Source organism: Engystomops pustulosus, chromosome 6 (genome assembly GCF_040894005.1).
Source record: "Engystomops pustulosus chromosome 6, aEngPut4.maternal, whole genome shotgun sequence".
Lineage (NCBI taxonomy): Eukaryota > Metazoa > Chordata > Amphibia > Anura > Leptodactylidae > Engystomops > Engystomops pustulosus.
The window spans coordinates 50,253,698-50,273,970 of NC_092416.1; the positions used below are offsets into that span (position 1 = coordinate 50,253,698).

General features: G+C 42.8%; 1 protein-coding gene across 6 annotated transcripts in view; it reads right to left on the reverse strand.

Moving 5' to 3' along the window:
• Positions 1-20,273, reverse strand: part of ACAP3 (ArfGAP with coiled-coil, ankyrin repeat and PH domains 3) — a 116,896-nt gene that overhangs the window by 87,742 nt on the left and 8,881 nt on the right. For 4 of the 6 annotated variants that reach the window (XM_072156017.1, XM_072156015.1, XM_072156013.1 and 1 more), the window contains exon 1: positions 19,212-19,387. The exons of the other annotated variants lie outside the window; for them this stretch is intronic. In XM_072156017.1, the coding sequence (XP_072012118.1) occupies positions 19,212-19,372 (161 nt within the window). In that variant the 5' untranslated portion in view covers positions 19,373-19,387. Of the gene's footprint in view, positions 1-19,211; positions 19,388-20,273 lie in introns of those variants that run through there. 6 annotated transcript variants of the gene reach the window in all.

Consider the following 20,273-nt stretch of genomic DNA (forward strand, 5'->3'; position numbering starts at 1 on the left):
TACTGTAAATGATTATAAAAATCAATGCAAAATCTCTGTATAAATGAGGACAAAACCCGGCACAGCAATGCCAAATAATAAAAGTTGCACCATCTACGGCAAAAAAAAAAAATCAGGCACTCGGGAATGTCTGTCATGTACAGATGCACAGAAGAGTGATTATTTGCTTCACTTGAAGTAAAAGTGTGTAGTTCCACTAAAAATAAAGCAAAAACAAAGTGAAACAGGGTTATAAAATGAAAAGGAACACCTTTATTTAATGTATTTAATGAGCTTTTTTACAGTAAAAAATATATTAGGATGTACCAGAAGGTTCCAATTAAATCAAACCAATTTGACCCCCTTGTCATAGGGTAGCTAAATCGGTGAGGGTCCAACTGGTAGGACCCTCACCAATAAGGGGAACTAGTTCAAGTCTGTCTTGCCGCTCCATACAATAATTTTGTCAATGCAAGTACTGTACTTGGAAATATCTGACACTCCCTTCCTACAGAAAAGAGCAGGACGCTCCCATTAGTAAGAACGGGACCCCCATTCCCCAGATTGCTAGAGGTCCAATTTTTGTCAGCAATCGGATCTTACCAATCATCTTGTTATCCCCTTCTTGCATTTACATTAAAAGGGATGCCCCCAAATAGCAATATTTATCCAGGCAAGTACAATCCCCCAAAAGCACTTTACAAGCTGTGGTTTCACATGGCCATTTTTGGCTAAATTATGACTCTTTTGGAACCCACTGCTCTTTACATCCTAGTTGTAAAAGTGTGTAAGAACCCACCAAGGGTGCGTTCACACGTTTGCTTTTTCAGATGCAGTTTTCGATGTCCAATCCAGGAGTGGAGTGAAATAAATAAAATGAGTAGCACCTCTTAATGATGTTCTCCGCCATCATGATCCGCACCCGCTTTTGGCTTTAAAAAAACGCATTAACGCACCCTCAAACCCTTGATAAATCTGGTGCAAAACATTTTAGACAAGTTATGACAGTTTTTCATTGAAGATCGATTGATAAGTAGGCCCCAATGTCCTGAGAGGAATCAGGACAAGATGAAACTCCCTGACCCTAGTCATAATAGTTATGGGCGCAGTGATGCGCACACCCTCTGTAAAAATACATTAGGGTAACCCAACAACAATCCCCCCCCTCCCCCCCCCCCCCCCCCCCGTAGCGTACACCCTTGACACTATTCATAGCAGCCCATTTATAGGCCATTAAACAATATGACCAGGAAACGTGCCATGAAAAACATAGGCCCTGGTTAGCAAATGTGTAAAATATTTATCTACAGTATCTCTCACTGTCTATGTCAGTGAGGGTTAACCTATGGCACTGGTGCTAGAGGTGGCAGTCAGAGCCCTTTCTGTGGGCAATCAGGCCATCACCAGAGACGACTCCAGGTACCTTCCTGCAGTCCCTGAGAGTCCTGGGCTACATGATCACCATGTAGATACGATACGGTAATATACTGTATACGGGTGACATCGGAGCTTTCTGCCTGGGGGTATTTGCTTTTGCAGGTTTTGCTCCTAGACATCAGTTATTTAACCAATTTAAGATGAAAGGGAATAATATTTACCACAGATCAGTCACTGGCGGGAAAATAACAGCGCAGATACGTGGGCAGTACAAACATGTTGTCTGCTGCACGTGGCTCCTAGGTTGTTCAAGTCAAACAAGTGCCCTACTGTTTACCTGCCAGTCCTGAAATCAAGTCTTCTTCAAGAAAATTTACAGACACAAGTGCTACTATAAACATTGCTACGGAACATGTGTGTGTGCGGTTTATGTATTAAGATAATTGGGAAAAACAGTCAAAAACAGATGCGTTTTAAACGGACTGAAAACGCATGCTCATAGAGGGACCACAAACACCATGTGCGGCATTACCGTAAATGTTCTGACCTCCACACAGTTAGGCAATATGTAACTTGCATAGCGCTCAATATATGTGCATCCAAAATGGCCGCAGGCTAAATGTTACTTCAACAAGGGGTTTTCATTAAGGTTTCGTGTACTGGAATGACAGGCTACTTGGGAAGTTTCACTCGACATCTCGGGATGCGTGAACAGCTGCTATTTACAGTACAACCCGTGCTGTTAACTCAATACAGAGATGAAGGGTTACACGTGACGCTGCTCTTCATTATGTTCGCTCGCTCCGGTGGCGCCAAACAGTTAAAAAGGCATCAAGCCAAAGTAACTGATATAAAAGTTTGTTCCACTATGAGGCCCAAGTCCTTCTGCCTCCTGTCTCCCTGCTGCTCTGTCTCAGCTGTGCGCCTGGTTCTGTTTAGTCTGGAGAACACCCCCTTGGACAGACAAATTCTGAGACCGCGGCTTGAAAAACACAGTCTTTAAGATGATCACTTTCCTAACTATGCGGTTGGTTCGCTGCTCTAACAGCTCCATGAACAGATGAAGCCGAGTGAAATCAGTCACTGGGAATAAGTCACTTTGATTTCACAACGCATTACTAATTGGGTTTAATAAACAGGATTTTAGGAAACCCGCAGAATGTTATGTTATTTTTATGCATTTTCGTTTCTCTGACCTTTATAAATGTGTCATCCCTGTAATTGCACGCCATGTAGTCATGTAACATAATTATTGCGGAGCCAAGGAAGGTGTGGTGAGTGGATTACGTGTCGTCACTGGATCAATCTGAACCTGAGGCTGCGTTCACACGTTCCGTCTGGATTGCGTTTCAAACCATAATCCAGACAGAACGAGGAGGGGCTCAACCGATCGCGTATGCATTTCAATAGAAATCTGTGTAACCATACCTATGGAATAGAAGCAGGATTGTAGATGGACTTAAGCGCACTCCGTTTTATCGGTGCATAGGACCCCATTATTGTACTGCTACATAACCCATTCCCCGAGTGTTGAAGCTTCTGTTTTACTATTACTGCAGTTAGTCAAGGGAGAGGGGCTATGCTCAGTGAAGAGATCTCATCGCTTCCAGTCCAGTTACAATCCTGGAACATAAATGCGCTTTTAACAGTACTACTGCTACACACACAAAAGGTATGGTTACGCAGAGCTCTGGGGCTACTACCTAACACTGTTTGCAGCTTTGTAAGTCCAAAACAATGAGAAAATCACTAAATCCCAACCTAAATCTCCATTGATCTTCTACAATCTCTGTTGAAGCCTGATAGTAAATGTTCTATGTCCGTGCAGCGCCACTACAGGTTAGTTGAAGCATTTCCATGTATTTAAAAATAATTTAGGACAAGGTAGATCTTCCTGAATATGGTGGTAATGAGGTACATGTATTGTTACGTGCCCATGGTGTCTGGAGTTCAAGTTGGCTGTGGTGGTGCGACAGGTTCCCCCTCCCCCTTCTGGTGTTGTTTCACTCTTTTTCGGCCTCGGTTACCCTTGCAGACAGAACGAATGAGGAAAGACTCCATATACAAATGTTTACTTCTCAGGGGCTGTTTAGCGTAACATAATAGTTAGGACAATTATAAGTCAAGTAGAAGGAACCATTGTAATTTTCTTCCAGGCTTGTAGATTATTGCACCAGTATAACCAGTAATACCGGAAATACTTTCATCTTATATTGCCGCTTCCACCTTCTTATCTTACATTGCTTAAATTTTGGACAGTACGGGCTGTTATGTTATCAATGGCATGGCAGCTGTTATCCTATATGACGGCCTGATACTGATAGGAAAGTGATTATATTACCAATAGTGTACACATGGGAAACAACACAAATGATATTATACTCTAAGGGGGTGGCATTGTTATTACCCATCTAAAGGATTGGGGAACACAAGGTGATGGATGAGGGTCTACCTGCTCACATAGTCCGTGAATGGAGCTGTAGGTTGCATGCTTGATCTGTTACTCCATCAATTAGTGAGAATGGGAAACCCCTTCTCCAGATTGCGGAGGTCCCGTTATGGTCATCGGTGGGGTTCCAAGAAGACAGACCGTCACAGATCACCTCTAAATAAAGTTTTTTAAAAAACCAAGTTACCAGAAATCTACTTAATGCTGATTGGTTGCTTTAGAAACGAGGTCTACTTGGTGGTTTAACAGACGCAATACAAGCAATCCTTGACTTAAGGACGACCCCTAGTTCCAGGCAGACCTCTCTGCAACCTCTGGTGAAGCTCTCTGGATGTTTTTCTTTAGACCCAGGCTGCAATGATCAGCTGTAAGTTGTCTGTAATTAAGTTTTATTAATAATCATTGTTCCAATGACAACACAAAATGTTGAAAATCCAATTGTCACAATTATAAAGTATACCAATTCCGCATACAAATTGAACTTAAGTACAAACCTAAAAAACTTATCTTGTATATAACTAACGCTATATGCAATAATGTTAACAATTGTAAAATTTCAGCCATATAAGTTCAAGAATGTGGGTTATGTCTTCCTTTCCTGACAATGAAAAAAGTTTAAAAGGTTCTTACATAGGGGGTCAGAGTTTTAAAGTGTTAACCCTCCATGTCAATAGAAAAGACCTATAGTCGAGACTGTGTATGGAAGAAAGGACAAAGATAGCTATTGAACCATCAAGAGATAGATGTAGGGTGTGTATTGACGGGAGGTGCCGTCTTCCATCCAAGAATAACATGAGCACAATAAGAAAACTATCTTGCGGCAGATGAGGAGACCTCACATCTTTCAATTGCCTCCCCTGGGGTAGAATATTCCTTCCTATGCCCACCCCTTAGATATACACAAACCCTGTTCCCAGCTGTGCAATCTAATGGACGTCTTTTCAGCGTGACTGTAGAAATATTTTTCTTATGACTTCTGATTTTTGGACGTGCTCTTCACCCCCACCCTATGACGAAGAGCTTGTAAGGGGGCAATAAATATGTTTGCTTATTATATAGTTTTCCCAAGTGTTAGGGAAAGTAACTGTAGAAGTTTTCCTTCTATGTAGAACAATTGAGGTGTACATTGTACATTGAGATGTACCTCCAGCTGGTAAAAAAAAATTTGGGAGAAGGGTCAAAAACCCAACATGCTCAACTTAATATTTCTAAGCCTCGCAGTCATGATACAATATATATACAGGCAGTCCCTTGGTTACGCACAAGATAGGGTCCAGAGGTTTGTTCTTAAGTTGAATTTGTATGCAAGTCGAAACTGTATATTTTATAATTGAAGCTCTAGACAATTTTTTTTTTTTGCCCCAGTGACAATTGGAGTTTCAACATTTTTTGCTGTTATTGGACCAATAATTATCAATAAAGCTTCATTACAGACACCTTACAGCTGATCATTGCAGTCTGGGACTATAGTAAAGCTTCCAGAGAGCTTCACCTGAGGTCACAGTGGGCAGAGGGGCCCACCTGTAACTAGGGGTCGTCTGTAAGTCGGGTGTCCTTAAGTAGGGGACCGCCTGTAATGCAACCCTCCGTTAACGGGATTTCCCACTAAAAGGCCCTATCCACAGGCCCTATCCATCCTAACTTGCTAATCGAAGGGGGTCTAAATGATGATCACAAGAATGGGGGAAGGGGGGGTTGATGTTCCTTTGTCGCACCCCGCGACGCTCCTTATGGAGCTTATGGAGATTGCCAACATGCACGAACGGCTGCTCCACTCATCTGGGGGAGCAAAGAGGGGACCCTTCATTCTTGTGATCTTTGAGGGTAACATCACTGAGACCCCCACTTATCAGCAAGTTAGGCCCTTTCCTGTGGATAGGGCCTAACTTGTTTCATGGGAAAACCCTTTTAGGCTACATTCAGGCGAATGTGTGCCCGCCGTACCATAGCACAGCGAGCACACGTCGGCACATGGGAGAGGAGGGCGCTGCTCACCCCCACCCCTCTCCACAGAGATATATGGCACACGGCGCCATATTACGGAAAAAGATAGGACATGTCTTATCTTTTCTCGGGCACGGAACAGTACGGTGCCGCTTGTGTGCTGCACTCTACTGCTCCATACTGCTTTGTGCGCCCCCATTACCGGCCTAAAGTTTGTGTGAATTCGGCCTAATATGGAATCTACCTCTTCCACCACGCATTATGGCAGATGTTATTGAATGCTCTTTTTGATTTTCAACATATCTTTATTATTCCAGGTTTATGCTTGACTAGGATAGTAGATTTCCTTTAAGAGGTAAATATAGATTTTTTTTTCCTATATACTATATTAAGTTTCTTGACAAGAAATGTGATGCTGTAAAACAGAACTGGATAAATAATAATACTGTATTTTTTACCAGACCACACATATAATCTATAGAATAGATGTATTTATAAATACAATGATTTTTTTTAAAGACTGTGCAAAACAGCGGCCTCCATATGTTCACATGGGGGGGGGGGCCTATAAGGGTCCCACAAGTCCCACAAGAATACACATGTCTAACAATCCCCATGCCTGCTAGGGAAAAAAGTATTTGTGATTTTCATCTCTGTTCTGTTACAATGATCTTTCTATTCTCCAGGAATGCTACTATTATAACTCATGTCCTGCCAAGTAAGGGGGGAGAGGAGGGGAGGGGGGGGGTGCAATCAGGGAGACAGCACACTTTTAACTAGAGAGGGATCTCACTAATATAAGTATAATGGGGGTGGGGGTGGGGGGCAAAAACCCTGAGCCATCAGAGATGAAGTACAATACAGCCATTCGGCTGGTCATCATAACACAGGAAATGCACTATAACTTATTCCCCTCTGACCCCGAGTGCCATTCCAGTGATGCCAGACATCTGACAACACCTTAACCCCTTAAGAGCCTTGAGATGAGTCATCCTAAAAACTGCACGGGCGTGGCACTGTTTCTTCTAAAAGATAGTCCTTTCTTTATTGTGAGGGGTTTATTTGAACCGACCGCAGAAAAATCTATTTCTGGAAGCCAATTTACAACGGTATATTGTTGTGCTCAAATTTGCTATGCAACCATAAAACCAAAAACAAGAAGAATAAAGAAAAAAAAAAAAAAGATGAATTTCCAACTACATATAAGGCTACATTAGCACTGCCGTTGCCCGCCATACCGTAGCACGGCGGACACACGGCAGTGCCGGGGAGAAGAGGAGGGGGACATGTCCAATTTTTTTTACGGAGTGGTACGGTGCCCATTGCCGTCTATGGGGGATGTATATCGGTCATATATACGTCCCCCATATGGCAGTGCGAATGTAGCCTAAACAAACTAAAAGAGACGTAAACATGTTATAGGAGCAAAATCAGTAAAGTAAAAATATTATTACAGTTTGTGCTCAGGCTCAAAGATGGATACCGTAGTTTGCAGAATAAATATTTTAATATGTAAACATCCTATGAACTTAAAGGGAGTCTACCACTTCCACCACACGTTAAAATACGCTAAAGGCTTTTTGTAAAGAATAACACTGATTTCCAACAAAGCTTTATCATTTCTGGCCATTATGTCGTTTCTAAGATATTCTTAGCTTAATCCATATGTAAATGAGTCAGTTGGTGCACCCAGGCCAAGTTCACAACAACTGGCGCACTGCTATTCCCCACAAAGATCCCTTTTCTTCTTCTAATTTCCATGCTTCTCACTAAATAAATCCCCTGCTTATCTGATGGAAATGGTAGTGACCCAGTGCCCCAGGGGCTATGGACATGTCCTGGGTGCACCAACTGCCTAATTAACATATGGATTAAAATGGGAACATCTAAAAAAATTGCATATTGGACATAAACAAAGTCATGTTGTGCATTTCTCTACAACATACTGCAAACAGATATTTATGCTTAGAGAGGTGGTTAACTCCCGTTAAAGGATACTTATGTAGGTTTTGCCAAGTCTGCCAAATTTAAAAGATGCTATGTTCCTTTTAAGACGATATCCAGTACAGAACATGAAGATGACGTGACGGTCATCCAAATAAAGAGACAGAGCCTTGCAATCATCAGGAGGTCACCACCATAGTCATGAGGTGTGATCAGCTGGTAATTACTAGCGGATCACAATGTTCAGTCATTTATATAACACGCGGGATGTGCGTATACACCGAGCTGCATGATTACACACATCTCCTGTAAGGGCCTATTGACTCTCTTGCCAGTGCCTTCTTTTTCTGTCAACAAAGGCATTAGCCAAGAGGCACAACATAATAAAGTAAGGGATGGCACGTGGTCGGCATATTCCTGGCAGGCAACAAAATAAAGTTACAAGATGTACAGTAAGAGGGTTAGTCAGGGTCAGATTAACAAAGCAGCAGATGGTGTCGCAGTCCCAGCAACCTCTCTTAAGGCACAAGATCCTGAAGGAACTTTACTTCCACGATTCTCAGAATTATCAAACTTTTTTTTATTCCTGCTGCATGAATTAGATCCTTCCTATAGAAAATCCTAGATTTATGACAAAGTTTTTTGTGAAATGCTGTCAGTACTTCGGAGTAGGGCAAGGCCGAGCGAGTATTTTCCTATCCCCTAGGACTAGGCAGTATTTTTCAGGCGCACCATCAATAAATGCCTGCTAAAACGTCTAGGTTCATATATAAGGCGCACTGAATTATAAGGCACACCTGATTATAAGGATGAATGACCAGCAGGTGGCAGACCTGTGCACAGGCAGCTGTTGTCTGTAAGTATGGGTCATATATAAGGCGCATCTTTGATTTCTGAGAAAATCAGAGGATTTTTTTGTCCCTACTGGAAACCATCTTAAACAGGATACACAAAAACTTTCTTCTACTATACGGTCAGTGAGACGTTTAATAACCGGCTAGGAGATACAGAATAAAATCATTTTTAAACTTTAATTTTAGACAATAACCACTATGAGACAGTAGTTGACAGCAACTTCATAAAATCTGTAAAACGACACTGGAAAAGATGCAGTAATGGGCAAAACCACAATGCCCTAGCCATAAGCAGTGGACTGACCACAAGAAGTTTCCGGCCAGTGACTCATGTTCCAAGTAGGAAGGAATTTCTAAATAAAATACCGTAATCTATATTGAGAACTGGCGAATGTTATAAAAAAAAAATGGAAAGAGACTACACAAAACGTATAATAAAATGGTAAAGAACTCCCGGAATGGAACATTTAAAGGAAATAGTGGTCTCAAAAGTCACAAATATACTCTCTTAATCCCTGACAGGGAATCGATCAATGTCTATCAATTTGGATATAAAGTTGAAGCCAGTTTTGGCGTTATTGGCCCTGGAAATCTGTATAGCCATATCTTGCCGTGTTTAGTTAGAAGTACCGTAAGTAGTACAATCCAGAATTGTAGCTGGATTTGTACACTCTGGCTCACTAGTGTGTGGCATCGCATTACTGTACTGCTGCACAGCCCCTGCCCACTGCTGTATGAGCTTCTGTTTCAATACCACAGCAATTACTAAGGGGAAAGGTGCACAACAGTGGTCCTGCTGCTACTTTCACGGTCCTGCTGCTAGTAACAACACACAAAAAGGTAGGGTTACATAGATCTCTAGGCTGCAGCTTTGTATGGTCAAAACTTTTGACACCTATTATTCTGCATATTTAATACCCATCCAATCAGTGTATAATTATTTTAAAGAAATATTAAAGGAAATCTACCATCGGAAAACTATTTTATGCTTTTGCAGCATCGGGCGACCTTTTATTGAAATCTTTTATTCAACCATTACTGAAATAATTCTTATTCTTATTAATTATGCAAATTACTTGCAGAGAAGACTGGGGTCGTGGAGTAGCCTCAAGGAGCTCCGGAAGCAAATGCTACTCCACTCCCTCAGTCGCCCCCTCCATATCCGCTTGTCATGATCATGATCACTTTGCTGGTAATCTCCGGCATGGGGGCATGGATTAGCTTTTGCCCCCAAAGCTCTCCGAGGCTACTCCACGGCCCCAGTAGCCTCTGCAATTAATTAGCATAGAAACAATTAGCAATTATTTTTGTATAAAAGATTTTGATAAGAGGTCGCTGGATGCAGCACTAAAGGCGAGTCTACATTGGGAACAACTTCAGAAAGTAGTTTCCCGTAGATTTCCTTTAAATCTTAGATTTTTAGATCCAACTTCTATGGTTCTACTGAACAGAACTTGTATAACCAGTATAAAAACAGGATAAAGTTCAGTTAAGTAAAACCTTTAAGGGCAGCACACGACAGACGTCTTAAGTCGTCTGAAACCCGGCTTACAAAGAGACTGGGTATCCCTGCTGCTTTCAAGGTAAGAGGAGTAAACTAAAATAGCAGCAGTACCCCACGCCATACAGATAGACACTTTTAGTAGGCCCCTACACACCTTTCAGCCCCCAGGGGGACAACTGCTGATACATGCTCACCAGCAACTATAGCAGAGGCGTAATGTATAGAGCAATTGTGACATCCGCGGTGAAGCCCCAAGACGTCTAGATGGGAGAAGATGAAATCCTAGATTTATGAGATAGATTTGTTTTACTTCCCAAGTGATAATATCACTCTGCGACATGTTATTCTATCTATGGGCCTGACTCATACTTTGTTATGTTTGAATACAACTTCATGGAGTCAGCCCTGTAGGAGAATATTGAGCAACATGATGTTATCATATGTACCTCTGGCAGTGCTAAACCTCTAGGGTTGGGATACCATGGTAAGTTAGGCAAGGGTTAAATTCTCCATGGATGCTGAGCGTGGCTATAAATGCTGATATTCTTACACAGCATGAGTCATCTCCGGAGCATATGGAATTCAATCACATTAGTAAATCACTGGCTGGATTAATGCCATTGTGATGGACGACTAGACAGAGCCACTTACTGGGCCCTTCACATGGGGGCTGGGCTAATTACAGGGGGGGGGGGGGCGCATTTGGCTTCAAAACAAAGCATAAGGCATCTAATCAAATCCAACCCTCAAGTAGTATAAGGTGCACCCAAAAATTACTATGGGTAGCTTTCAGTGGTGGAGCCACAACAGAATAGGAGAAGACACCCTTAGTGAGTGCCAAAAGAGCTTAGTCTTAAGCAGCAGGAAAGGTTTCTATGCGGTCAGGGCTGTGATGTTTGGTGATAACCGACCCATGGTATGGTCCAACGACATTTCTGGAAATCCTGGAACTCTTTAACTAGCTCCTATGACATCCAAACTATAATTTGCAGTGCAATTTTAAGGGGTTGTGCCAAGTATGATAAGGATACGACTGATGGGTCTCCAAGGTCAGTCATGTCCAATACTTCCTTGTTACATAGACATAGAGCATCACGAAACATGGTCAACCTGATGCTCCATAAATTAGTGTCAAATAAACCATTATTCTCGCAAGCTGCCGGGGGTCTTCTGTACGGATTGTTAGCGGTCTCAGCAGTCTGATCCCAACTAATCAGTTATCTCCTATAATAGTGGTGGCAAACATATGGCACGGGTGCCAGAGGTGGCACTCTGCATTCTCTATGGGCACCTGCGCCTTCAACCCAGCACAAAGTTTGCCAAACAGGACTCTCTTCTTGCAGCCCCACGCATCCCAGGACCCTGTAAGTAAGCTACATTGATAAACCAAACTTCTTCTTTCTACTGTATTGGTGTCCTAAGTTGCCTATACGATTTATTCCCTGACAGAGCAGGGAGTAATAAGTTATAATAGTTAATAATAGTTGCATTGGCATTTTTCCAAAAAATATGTTGGTTTTGGTTGTAGTTTGGGCACTCAGTGTCTAAAAGGTTTGCCATCACTGCCCTATAAGTATAGGGAGTAGATGAGGCAAGTACAGTATTATTAATGACCTTATTTATGACTTAGTTATGAGCAAAACATAAAAACATTTTCAGAATTGTGTTCATACGCATTTCATCTGATCCACTTCACCGCATGGTCTAAAGTAGGGTAAGGTGCCATTTTTTCCACATAGAAATGGTCCTGTACATTTTATTATGCCTTACAATGGATCTGTTGCACATACAGACAGCAAAGGGACCAAAACATGGCTGTATGAATGAGGTCTAAGAGTAGGAGTATCTGTACAGGCCAGGTGGCTATGTGTCACATCACTATTCTGACAAAACGGCCCCACACTAGTGACGTCCCTACAGCCAAACAAAATCTTCTGTATACCGAATTATCACCAACAGCAGATTGTTGTCAGCAGGCAGGGTACAAATATTACTGAATATTAAGAATAATCTTTGCATTTCTTGGTCAAAATTTTCTTCCTACATAATACCGTATTTTCCGGACTATAAAGGCGCACTTAAAAGCCTTGGATTTCCTTGGAAATCCAAAGTGCGCCTTATAGTCCGGTGCGCCCTATAGGAGGGCAGCGGACCCTACTTACATAGGTCCCCGCTACCGGAGACAGCAGATCTCCAGCGGGAACTGCAGACCACGCGGCACGAACAACTTCTGCCGCGTGGTCTGCAGTTCCCGCTGGAGATCTGCTGTCTCCGGTAGCGGGGACCTATGTAAGTATTCCATTCTCCACCTCCCCCTCACCTTCCCCGCGTTCCGCGTCTCTTCTCGGCGTCGCGTCGCGTCCTGTCGGGTCTCCGCTCCGCCCCCGGACCTCCGCCACGCCCCCGACCCTGCGCCTTATAGTCCGATGCGCCTTATATATGGAATTATTACATATATAAGGCGCATCGGACTGTTGCGCCTTATATTCCGGTGCGCCTAATGGCCCGGAAAATACGGTACATATAATTTTGTTAAGAAAACTGTAGGTAAAAAGATTAAAGGGAAAAGGATCCCTTTGTGTGGAAACCACCTCTTCTCAACACCAAATATATGCTGTGGTAAAGCAGAAAATAAATACCGTATATACTCGTGTATAAGCCGAGATTTTCAGCACAAAAAATGTGCTGAAAAACCTCGCCTCGGCTTATACACGAGTCAGTGATAAAAATAAATACATTAATACTCACCCTCCGGTGTCCCCGATGTTCCTCGCGGCTCCCGGCGGCTCCCGATCCCTGTCGCGGCTCCTTCACTCTTCACTGGCCGGGAGATCGCGCTGGCCGTCGCACACTGTGATGGATGACGTTATCAGCGGCGACAGTGTGCGACGGCCAGCGCGATCTCCCGGCCAGAGAAGAGTGAAGAAGCCGCCGGGAGCCGCGATGGGGATCGGGAGCCACGGCGAACATCGGGACAACGGAGGGTGAGTATTAAGTTTATTTCTTTATCTGTATAGGGGCTGCTGTATACTGCTGGGGGCTGTGCTGTATACTGCTGGGGGCTGTGCTGTATACTGCTGGGGGCTGTGCTGTATACTGCTGGGGGCTGTGCTGTATACTGCTGGGGGCTGTGCTGTATACTGCTGGGGGCTGTGCTGTATACTGCTGGGGGCTGTGCTGTATACTGCTGGGGGCTGTGCTGTATACTGCTGGGGGCTGTGCTGTATACTACTGGGGGCTGTGCTGTATACTACTGGGGGCTGTGCTGTATACTACTGGGGGCTGTGCTGTATACTACTGGGGGCTGTGCTGTATACTACTGGGGGCTGTGCTGTATACTACTGGGGGCTGTGCTGTATACTACTGGGGGCAGGCTGTATACTACTGGGGGCAGGCTGTATACTACTGGGGGCAGGCTGTATACTACTGGGGGCAGGCTGTATACTACTGGGGGCAAGCTGTATACTACTGGGGGCAAGCTGTATACTACTGGGGGCAAGCTGTATACTACTGGGGGCAAGCTGTATACTACTGGGGGCTGGCTGTATACTACATGGGGGCAAGCTGTATACTACTGGGGGCTGGCTGTATACTACATGGGGGCTGGTTGGCTGTATACTACATGGGGGCAAGCTGTATACTACTGGGGGCTGGCTGTATACTACATGGGGGCTGGTAGGCTGTATACTACATGGGGGCTGGCTGTATACTACACCCTCGGCTTATACTCGAGTCAATAGGTTTTCCCAGTTTTCGGTGGTAAAATTAGGGGTCTCGGCTTATACTCGGGTCGGCTTATACTCGAGTATATACGGTAGCTCCTTAAATTTATAATAAGGAGACAGGTTGTGTAGAAAATGCTGCATATGGGTATAAACAAATGAGATAATAAGTATAAAATGGCATGGTATTTTAAAAAATCACAAAAAACATATTGTTTCATTCAAATCGCAGTTTGGTTGGTTTAACGCTGGTTGTCACAGTCCCACCCTCCTTGAAGTAGGTGATAACAATGATAACTGGGACAAAGATCTACCCATTCTCAACAACACTAAGTGTCTCGGCTGTCAAACATTTGTATAACTCTGAAATGACTGAGTGACAAGCCAAGAAAGTAATTTGTGGTACACCCTCCAGGCCCGAGCTGTGAAGCAAGCTCCAGTCACACTGCAGTCAGGCTTGTTAATGACGACAATATGTCTGTCACCAATTTCATCTTAAATGTCCTGATTTAGAGCCTTATTGAAAAGGTTAAGAGTAGAGATGAGAGGACCCGACATTCGGGTTTGGGGTTTGGCCGCGTAACTCGGACACATAGCCAAATTGGCTAACAACTATCCATGGCTATAAATTGTCAGGTTTCCCGGTCACGTGGCCGAACCCAAACGGGAAAGTAGGTCCGCTCATCTCTAGTTAACAGGAAGGGAAAACTATAGAATGTTTCTTGGGACATAAATATTAGGGGTCCACTGCTTAAATCACCGATTTAAATGTGCCGATTTAAATGCACCCTCTTTACTTTACTTCCTGGTTCCTATCAACACACAGGAAATGACATCACTGGCTGTGGCAGCGATCAGCCCTAGCCAGTGATTGCCTCAACATTCATTTCCTGTTTCAGAAGCAGAGACGATACAGTGTTAGATCAGGAGAAAGAGGGGATAAGTGAAGAGAGTTATACTTTTTTTTTTTAACCTTTTCAACCCAGGGAATGCACAGGGATTCAAAGATCCCCTCAGGCCCATAACAAAGTATCAGTCTTCCTGGAATGTTCCTTTAAGAAACTGAAACATTTGCCCTGCTGGACAGCTTCCAACGGTTCCACTCACTGCCTTTTTGTATATTTTATGAACCCCCTTCCTCCCCAATAGTGGGCCACCATGGTAAGATATCACTTGGTTTAATCATCTTATTGTCAGACCATAGTTATATCACAGTATAATGGCATTTTGCATTAAGATGACTGCATCGTCCAAAGATCCAGAGGAGGAACGAAGAAATCCACATCTATAATTCCATGATAAGATCTAGTGACAACCATTTCCGCTGATTCGATTTCCTGAATCAGTTCCCAGTCATCTGCTCGCCGCCTTGGTGAGGTCCACGAGACGTTGACATGAGATGAGAGGATTTTGCTGGCGTTGTGTCACTGTACACCATGTAGTGAACGGTATAAATCTCCTCATACGCTTGGGGCAAGACACAGGTTTACGGTGAAAATTCGCGGTTTTAAAAGTGCTGCACAAATTTAAACCCGACACTGGGCAAAATCAAAGGACCTACACGGCTCAGCATCTCTCCCAGCTTGTGCCCCCGGGGAAGCATAATGCCAGGAGATGCCAGAGAAGTATGCTTTAAATATACATAATAGTTGTCTATTCCTCTCACATTGAAGGATTTTATGTGAAAAGAAATTAGAACCATGAAGAACATTGCAAAATCCTTTTACTGCGTGAAGCCAAGTCAGACAACCGTAATGCCAGAGAAACATTTACACTACTCAGTATCCAATCCTCTGAGCAAAGGCGGCCATTAACTATTATATTATGCCGTATCTGTTTATCTCTTACTGGAAATGCCTCCATTAACTATTATGTTATCCGGAGTCTGTAAATTGATATATGTAGAATCAATTTCTATAAGGGTACACATAGATTAGTAGTGGTTCCTACAGCAAAATCAAATAGAATCACAATCTGATGAGGTTTTACAACATCCCTCCATAATTCCACCAAACCAGAGCATCTATTCGTGGTCTTTACCAATGTGACCACAATTCTGGTTCCTCGTTGAGATACGAGAACTGAAGATCTAACAGTTCCTGGGCCACAATGCACAATCTCTACCAAGCTAAAATGTAGTTGTTCCTTGTAGGGTTCCTTCAAACGGCCGGGCAGGGACACATTTGTGTGAATGTAGCTTAAGGCACCTTGGGACCAGCAAATAAAATTCTACTCTTCATCGTCCCTTAGGAAATAAACCCAACTAGTTTCCAAATTTGCATCACTTTTTTAGATTCCAGGCACAACAGAGGATTATCTGCTCCTTTGGTGGGCCTGTTCGATACAGACTGTGCTATCCTCTGCGTATGGGGTAGGAACATCTTAGCGCCCCACAAAGCCTTAAAGTGACCTACTCAAATTAAGCCCCTTAAGGAAGCCCTAATCAGACTAGACCAGTGATGGCAAACCTTTTGGAGACCGAGTGCCCAAACTACAACCAAAATCCACGTATTTACCGTGAAATGCCAACATGGTATTTTAAGCAGTAACTTATTGCTACCTGCTCTTCCACATCTTTCAATTGTATCAATCCCCTGAGGCCACCAATACAGTTGGAAGGAGAGCAAATTCAGACTCTCGTAGCTTCTCTCCAAGGTCTCTCTGTAGAGGAAAAATGGTTGGTCCTGCAGGAAGACGTCCAAAAATATTGCAGTTCTGTCAACTCCTTCTCACTTTTCCCGCAGTTCCTAACAGCCAATGAAGTGTTGCTTTAAAATAGCGCTGAGAGCAGCATCTCTTAAATTGCCTGGGACTTTATGGATTAGGTTCTATTTGGTGTACTATGTCCTGGGGTGATGGTCTGAGTGCCCACGGAAATGGGTCCGAGTGCCACCTCTGGCACACATGCCATAAGTTCGCCGCCACTGGACTAGACTGTATGTGTCAGCACTGTACAGTTTTGACACATATTTTCCCCATGTGATTTCTGATTTCGTTCTGGTTAAGGTGTAAAAATAATTTGATAAGCCATTTTATATGCAATCAGCCAAAAACAAAACTAACACACACAAGGATACTGTAATGATATAAACAACTTCACAAATTAATAAGACCTGCAAATGGTTAATGTTCCAGTGTTATTTCACTGCATATGAAACTAGTGATGAAATGCGTTATCCCACAAGCCATGTGACCGCATTGCGAAGTGCGTGGGTCTGAACCTCTCTCAGAACAGGTATTTCAAGATTCAAGATGCATTTGCTTTGTAAGCTTCTTCATGGGATTTGAGTAATGATAGGTGTAAAGTACCCTGAATAATGGAAAGATGGGGTCACTGTTGGTACAAACCATACAAAGTGATTGCCAGAAGACTCAAAGGTGAAAGAGCGTATGACATCGAAAGAAAAGGTAGGCTATTATATCACTCAGCCTATGGAATCTCAGTTTACTCTGGATTCATTGTTTAGAAACCCATACTAGTATCCAAAACATCCAAAAACCATCAGATCCATAAAAATACTTACTGTACATACACAATTTTTTAGGGCTGTAAGAATCCTGTATAGTAAAATATTCAAGTACTTAAAGGAGTATTCCAGGAATATGAGCGTCTGATACAAAAATCCATAATGCTTTAAATAAATGAATACAACAAAACTCAAATGTCTTAAGTCACAAAATGGAGCTTAAATAGTTGTATTTTATGATTCATAAAATGTTATGGGCTTTCTAACGTAGGCGGAGTTATCACCAAGATGTCCGCCACTGGAAACTACAAGTCCCATGATCCTTTAGTTCTCAGTAACTCCTCCTCCCTCTTATGCTCTGCCCCCAGTGATGATCTAACAGACTGTCCTGCTCTGTTACCATGCTTTATTCGGCGTATATTCGGTGTCCCCCATAACGTTGTGTGAATGTAGCCTTACAGTGTATGTCAACAGCATTTTTTTTCTGCTAAGGGCAGCAATATTTTAAATAACAACTAATTACACATTAGCTTAGATTTTAAGGACCCATTTCTATATGCATAATGTTTAATCCTGGAATACCCCTTTAAATAGCCGTCAAATGGAGTTAAAAAAAAATTGGGGCAGGGGGGAGGAGAGGAATTGACCAATGGTTAATATGTATGGGGGCTGTTCAACTCCCCCACATCATTTATGGTTATGTGGTTATGAATACTGGATTTCACTGACTGATAAAAGGGCAGAAAGAGCTTGATGACAAAGATTTTTGCACCGTTCCAAAACGATCTTCTTATCAGAGAAATTTTATTATCAACTTCTGTAGTCAAGACTGAAATCCCCATAGGTATGTCTGAGGTAAAAAAATAAAAAAAAGAAGCATTTCAAAACCAGCAGGCCTTGCCAGCAGCTAAGCTTTGGGGTTGTGAGGCCGCCAGTAGCGCTGGAAATATTGTGCTGATAGAGGAAAAATGTATTCTATGAAATATCAACAAATTCTAGGCGCCAATGTCTTACAGGCAGCGAAAACCAGCAAAAAAAAAAAAAGACAATAAGTCTTAAACATACTCCAAGAAACAAAAGATTAAAAGGGACAGCTTATTAGGACAATGCATGGAAATTCAGGGGTCCGGCAGCAGCAAACCTCAGCAATCAGCTGTTATTTCCGAGGAAACTTCCAGTTGGTTGTACATCATCCCGCAGGCAATGTAACATCCTTGGAAATAAATGGGAGGCCATCCAATAAAGAGGGAGCGCTCTTGCTATGACGGTTTGCCTAGCCCTTTGTATTGCTGCCGATTTTCAGTAACTGCGTCACAACTATCCATTGTTTTAGTACTGAGGCACAGTTTTACGAGTACCAAGTCTGATTGTTATTGCCTTTCCATAGGATAACATTGGGATTGGTGGAACCACTTGGACTCCCAACTCTGCTATCTCGGATACTCTGGTACAAAGACAAAGGATGGGAGGGCTAGAGATACAGAAGCGCTGTGCTCAGCAGTTTCCGAAAATCCTTTAATAATGAATGGAGTGGCAGTATAAGGGCTCGACCTGCTGCTCCATCAGGACCCCTGTTCTCCTGAGCAGAAGGGGACCAAGCAGTTGGACTTATCCAGATCAGATGGTTATACCTTATCCTGTGGTTAGGGAATAGCTAGCAAACTTAGTACAACCCCTTTAATGAACTGACAAGTGTGTCACAGTCTTTAGAAATATGCAGTTATTTCTTATAGAATATATAGTTTCAGAATCTGTTTGTTTCACCTAAGGCCTGAATATATGTGAAAATAATCCTTAGACAGATCCAATTCCAAAACTAGAAGTTTCTTGTAAGTCAAAAGACTGGTTACAGACAATGTCATCTGAACGGGTGCCAACATTTTTGCAATCACTTCTAACATTAGTCAGAAGTACCTGCAAGTTTCATCATAGTTACATGTACATAAAGCCATTCAGATAGACATTACTCACCATGACAACCGTCTTGCACTGTATATATAGTCATACGGGGCACGGAGACAAACAAATAAGACATTGGCGCGCTGACTACAGCTGTATAAACCTGCCGCCACGTATTGTATTATTTCATAACTCTGGCACTGACAGGAGTGACTGCCCGCCGTGCCTACCATCTCCTACAACAAAGAAGAGAGGAAACTCCCTGGTCTGAATAGACACTTCCATTCATGAGATGCAAATGTTTAATCTTAGCATAGAGAATGCCATCTGCCACACCTGCAGCCTCATGCCAGGGAGACGCTACTAAAAACTACACGGCTTTGTGCGCACCGTGGCTTCCGAGAATAGCTCCTTCATGTAATTAATCGCAACATCTGATTAGGGTACTAAAATTAGAGAAACAAACCAAAAGATATGGAATTATAGCTTAACCCTGAAAATCATAGTATTACAGTACAAGGGTATGTTCACATGATATAAGATGCAGATGTCTATGCAGTGAAATCTACAGCAAATATCTCCTTATATATATAAGGACATCCTTATATGGGCGTAGTTATCACGGTTATACAACAATTAGTACTGTAGCCTACCCCCTTCATCCAGTGGAAGCCAGCAGGACACAGGAAATGGCAGGAAGCCCTGAGCCCTGCTGACGACAGGTAACCCACAGCTCCAGCAAACTTTCACAAGGTAATAATAATATCAGTGACCCTGTTAGGGTCTTATACTTACCCTGACAAAGTTTAGAATAAGTGGCCAATCCCTTCTGACAAACAAAGTGGCAGATTCTTTATAAAGCTGACAAATAATGACAGACTCCGTTGCTTCCAGGGGGAAATATAGGTCATGCGGTGTGGCATCATGGCAGCGTCATATGGAAGTAGAAAGCTTACCTACAGATCTACCCCCACCACAGTGACTTGAGCACTAGATCCCATAATAATATATCAGGCCACTGTCAGTCAGGCCATTCCCGTGTAGATGAGCATTCTGGATTTAACAGACAAGTTTATTGTAGGATTCTACATTTTGCCCTTGAAACGGCAGCATCTCCCTGCTTGATGTCATAAT